At 35.8% G+C, this 5,000-nt stretch overlaps 1 protein-coding gene across 7 annotated transcripts in view; it reads left to right on the forward strand.

Moving 5' to 3' along the window:
• Nucleotides 1–5,000, forward strand: part of LOC145494800 (uncharacterized) — a 21,703-nt gene that overhangs the window by 7,569 nt on the left and 9,134 nt on the right. For 3 of the 7 annotated variants that reach the window (XM_081474375.1, XM_081474388.1, XM_081474395.1), the window contains exons 9-14: nt 607–711; nt 979–1,035; nt 1,409–1,447; nt 1,797–2,156; nt 3,594–3,680; nt 3,994–4,038. In XM_081474375.1, coding sequence (XP_081330501.1) covers nt 607–711; nt 979–1,035; nt 1,409–1,447; nt 1,797–2,156; nt 3,594–3,680; nt 3,994–4,038 — 693 coding nt within the window. The remainder of the gene's footprint in view (nt 1–606; nt 712–978; nt 1,036–1,408; nt 1,448–1,796; nt 2,157–3,593; nt 3,681–3,993; nt 4,039–5,000) is intronic. The other 4 variants (XM_081474381.1, XM_081474403.1, XM_081474416.1 and 1 more) reach the window with 4 other exon arrangements.

The raw sequence follows: 5,000 nt of genomic DNA on the forward strand, positions 1-5,000 counted from the left end.
TGGGCGCTTTCTTTTCGACCGAAAATTTCGATGTGAATTTCCATAAATTTCCTAAGGCGAATGGAACAGAATGTTTCGTTTGACTACGCCGGAGTGCCGGGAAAACGACAAGCCCTTTCCATTCGCATTTTTCCTCTCCCGCGCTTTTATTCGCAATGGAATTATTCGATGAGTTCGAGGTTTAAATCACAAATATTTAGCTCTTATTAACCGAGCAGAAAGTCTGTATGGGAGAATCTTGACCGAGGTCGTGAGTACAGACCGAACACAGTGAGGTCTGTACACACGAACGAGTTTTGGTTGAATGGAAAGCGCTCGTATCTCGTAAGGTTGTCCTCTTTTGCGGAAATTCCGGAAAATGCTGTTCCTTTCGTCAGTGGAAATTTCCGGAAATTCGAACCGGAATTTTTCCAACGGAAAGCGTATTTGGCAACACTGACCTTCCAATTATCGGGTTCGGCACGGACCCATAAAAAACAATAAAGTTTTCACAGAAAGGCTTAACACAGATGAACTGCATCAGTATCACTTCCTATGTCAAGGAGAGACAATCGTTTTAGCCCTGCATACAGAGGCTTTTAAACTTTATTTCATCTTTTTGTTTAGATGTGGATGAATGCTCGAACCCGCCGCCCATCTTAAGCCGTAGAAAAAGAAACATCTGGTACTGGCCTTACAGTTCTGCCACTGCCACTGCCACTTTGCTTCCAGGTATTTTTTCCTAGCTTTTTCTGTTCACGAATATTCGCTAGTCGACACTTTGAAGCTCAGCTTCAAATGTCATGATCCTGACATTCTAAATTGCACCAGCTAGCCTGTTTACAAATGGTTCATCAATGTCGATGTATCAACGTTCTAACATGACGAACCCTCAGAGTCAAGTTAGATTGTTTATGCATCGGACAGGGACTATTGTATTCCTTGATAACATTGCAAGGAGTTATAGAGACAAGTAACTTCATGTATTTGTTGCCACAGCCATCTATTCAAGTCCGCTTTCCACAGAAATAACACCTACCGCAAGTTCTGCACAAGGTATTTAGCTGTTGTTGTTATTGTTGTTGTTATCCAGCTTGATAAATTGCAATCTGGCAAAAAGATAACTGAATTTCTCTATTGAATTGTAGTAAGTGCACTGAGTAGCGGATCGAGCTTTTTTGCTACGGAACGATGTTGATACTTTCTGAAGCCGTCAAAAATTCCTCTACATTGTGTCAATTGACGACCTTACATGCCAATCACGTGCAACTCCCGGAATTGGACTGAGATGCCCATGTCCTTGTTCCGTGTCTCTTTCAAAATTCAGTTCATTCATATACAAACACCGTTTAACAGTTGTTGTTATCTATTATATTATATATTATGTAATGTAAGATACAATGCGCATTATTTTCATCACATCTTCCAGGTTCGTCTGCACTAATAACTTCAACAGTGTCGGTCTCTGGTAAGAAATAACTGTTTTCTTTGCTTATAAGTTATCCATGTAATTTGGTAAAAAAGATTGTGGAGAAATACAAGGAAGTCACTGAGTCAGCCAGCTTAGTCATAAAATTAGGCAGGTGGAACAGATAAATGTAAGTGTGGCTCTTTTCAACTTATAAGCGTTTTTAAACTTACTTACATGTTTCATGATCATCGAACAAACTAAACAAATAACTGATAGTATAGCCAACCAAAATTTAAAGAAAAATTAACTACTGAGTGGGAAGACTACGATATTCAAATATGTAGTTATTAATTCCCATAATAGTTACAATAAGGTTTGATCTTTTTGCATTTATTCTTTTTAACAGGATCCTGCCCCTATAACATAAGCGGTCAACTGAATGGTCGATTTACCAGTCCTAACCACCCTTCGAACTACGGACGTAACCAGCGTTGTTCCTTGTTAATCGAGGCTCCTCATGGTCATTATATATATCTACAATTCAGATCATTTCATCTTGAATCTAGTAGTAGCTGTGGATATGACTACGTCGAAGTTTACGATGGAAACGCAACATGGAGCTCCAAGATTACAAGAGCATGCGGTCAGCGGCACCAGGCGCCATGTGAGATCTACAGCAGCGGAAGGTTTCTCTATGTGAAATTCCGTTCAGATGGCAGTGTCCAGTATTCTGGCTTTTCTGCTTACTATTATGCTTTGTCAAAGAGTAAGAGAATTACTTACCTTTAACAAATTGACGTCAGTTTACATGCGTCTGTCAAAGTGGCTGTCCACTCGGCTATCGCCTCGTGGATCCGCAGACTACTTTGAAAATTTTATGACGAAATTCATTGTCAATAACAGGACAGACGCATGAAAAACTGACGTCAGTATGTTTTTCACGATAACAAATTGTCAGATTGTCCGCTCTCGCTCGTTGTCGCATCGCATAAATTATAATTTCATGTCCTGTCCGCTTATTGACAATGAAAATTAGCCAATGGGCGCACGAGAATTTCTGCCGGTATCATAAAATACCTTTTTGACAAAGCACTTTTTTTAAAATCAATCAGTTAAACTGACGTTGGTTACGATCGCGTAAGATGAACTACACTTAAGAGAAGAATATTCTCTTGTCTGTGTTGTAGGGGTTGACGCATTTAGTCGGTATAATTTCGAGCATAATAGAGTAGGTTTCGACTCTTCAGGCATTCAGTTAGTTAACGCGTAGCGCCAAAAATGGCGAACGAAAAGCTAAAGGAGAAGCGCAGCGCGGGAAGGTTCCTCACACCAAGCCGTTCAGCCGTTTTTTTCGCGCTTCGTTCCAACTAACTGAATGTCTGGAAGAGTCTAGTATAGTTGGAGCATCGAGCATGATGCCATCATAATAGTTCCATTTTCCAGCAAGATAGAACCATTTTTGCGATTTTCGCAAATTTGGTAAAATTCGCCGTTGAGGGCCCTCCTCGAACCAAATTTCCACTTGTCTGACAAAAATCTCGCAATTTTCGTAACTACGTGCATTTCTAGACATATCTAATTTTAGCTACCAGCGTTCCTTTATTCAGCAAAAATTGTTAAATTGAATTGAATCCATTTGAAATTTCTATTAAGTTCATTTGCCGTGACTTGTTCCCAGCGCAATTTCATGCAATCCTAGCTTATGATAAGCACGGTTTATCATGCTATTCCTGCAGGTTTTTTTTGTGTTTTATCCATCAAGGCGAGAAATGGGGTGAGGAAGGTTTGGCAAATTTGTTGCGGGATAATTCCGAATATGATAGCTAGAGTCGAGCACAATTAGGAGTACACTAGTCTGTTTTTCTGGGGAGCATAATGTGCCATCCCCTACTGTGCTGTTAAATAATTACACCGCATTGCTGTATACAATGTTTGACGTTATTCCCGCGCGCAAGTGTTGCTAAGGTTGAAAGCGCTCACAGAAAATTTAGAAGTTTATCAAGAATTAATAATACGTGGAGTTACAAGACTTTCTTCAAAACTTACTTATTTAAAATAAAATAAGAATATTGTTGTAGGAGATTGAATGTTAGGGAAAATGGACCAGACTGAAATTGGTTTATAACATGACTTTAAACTAAAGAAAAATAAAATACGTTGACGGCGGCTAGGTTCAAATGAATATAAATCTGTTAACTCGCAGGTCAAAACGTCCAGCAAGTAATGAGTCCAATCGTAAAATCGTCATGCAATTTTGCCACGTCTTCACCGTTGATATCTTCCACGCCCGGTAAGTAAATACGCTTTATATTCAGAAACGTAACTTTGTTTGGGCTACACGTGGTCACATAGCAAGTTTGTTTTTCATTTTTTTCTAGTCAATTTTCGGCGAGATGCAAACTTGCTGGAAGTAAAATTCTATCAATAATAGCCTATTCATTGAATAATTCTGTCCCATATGTCAAGTTTCCGGAGCTTGAAAACTAAGTCAATTTCTCTGTCAGTTTCAGTTATATGGTAGGAATATAGGCTATATATTTTTTTAAAATTAAAATGATATGAACAAAGAGCTAACAGATTCATGCCTATTTTGGTTGCTTCAGCCATGCTTTCAAGTCCACCTGTCACTGATTTGTCACCAACACCAGGTATTTAGTTGTTGTTGTTGTTGTTATTGTTGTTGGTACTGTTGTTGCTGTTGTCGTTGTCGTTGTTGTTGCTGTTGGTGTTTATGTCAACGACGCTAAGGAGGACAGTCACGATGATGTTGCTTTCCCGTTATGTCATTTTGTGCGATGAAATAGAGACAATTAGGCGAAAGAAAATACTCGAAATACAATTACACGTACCGTGATAGCAGTATTTAGTATTTACAATAGAGAATAGAGAATAGAGAATAGAGAATAGAGAATAGAGAATAGAGAATAGAGAATAGAGAATAGAGAATAGAGATTAGAGATTAGAGATTAGAGATTAGAGATTAGAGATTATAGAATATCGAGTATGGAATATGGAATATGAAATATGAAACATAGAATATAGAATATAGAATATAGAATATAGAATATAGAATATAGAATATAGAATATAGAATATAGAATATAGAATATAGAATATAGAATATAGAATATAGAATATAGAATATAGAATATAGAATATAGAATATAGAATATAGAATATAGAATATAGAATATAGAATATAGAATATAGAATATAGAATATAGAATATAGAATATAGAATATAGAATATAGAATATAGAATATAGAATATAGAATATAGAATATAGAATATAGAATATAGAATATAGAATATAGAATATAGAATATAGAATATAGAATATAGAATATAGAATATAGAATATAGAATATAGAATATAGAATATAGAATATAGAATATAGAATATAGAATATAGAATATAGAATATAGAATATAGAATATAGAATATAGAATATAGAATATAGAATATAGAATATAGAATATAGAATATAGAATATAGAATATAGAATATAGAATATAGAATATAGAATATAGAATATAGAATATAGAATATAGAATATAGAATATAGAATATAGAATATAGAATATAGAATATAGAATATAGAATATAGA

This window comes from Orbicella franksi, chromosome 1 (genome assembly GCF_964199315.1).
Source record: "Orbicella franksi chromosome 1, jaOrbFran1.1, whole genome shotgun sequence".
Taxonomy (NCBI): Eukaryota; Metazoa; Cnidaria; class Anthozoa; order Scleractinia; family Merulinidae; genus Orbicella; species Orbicella franksi.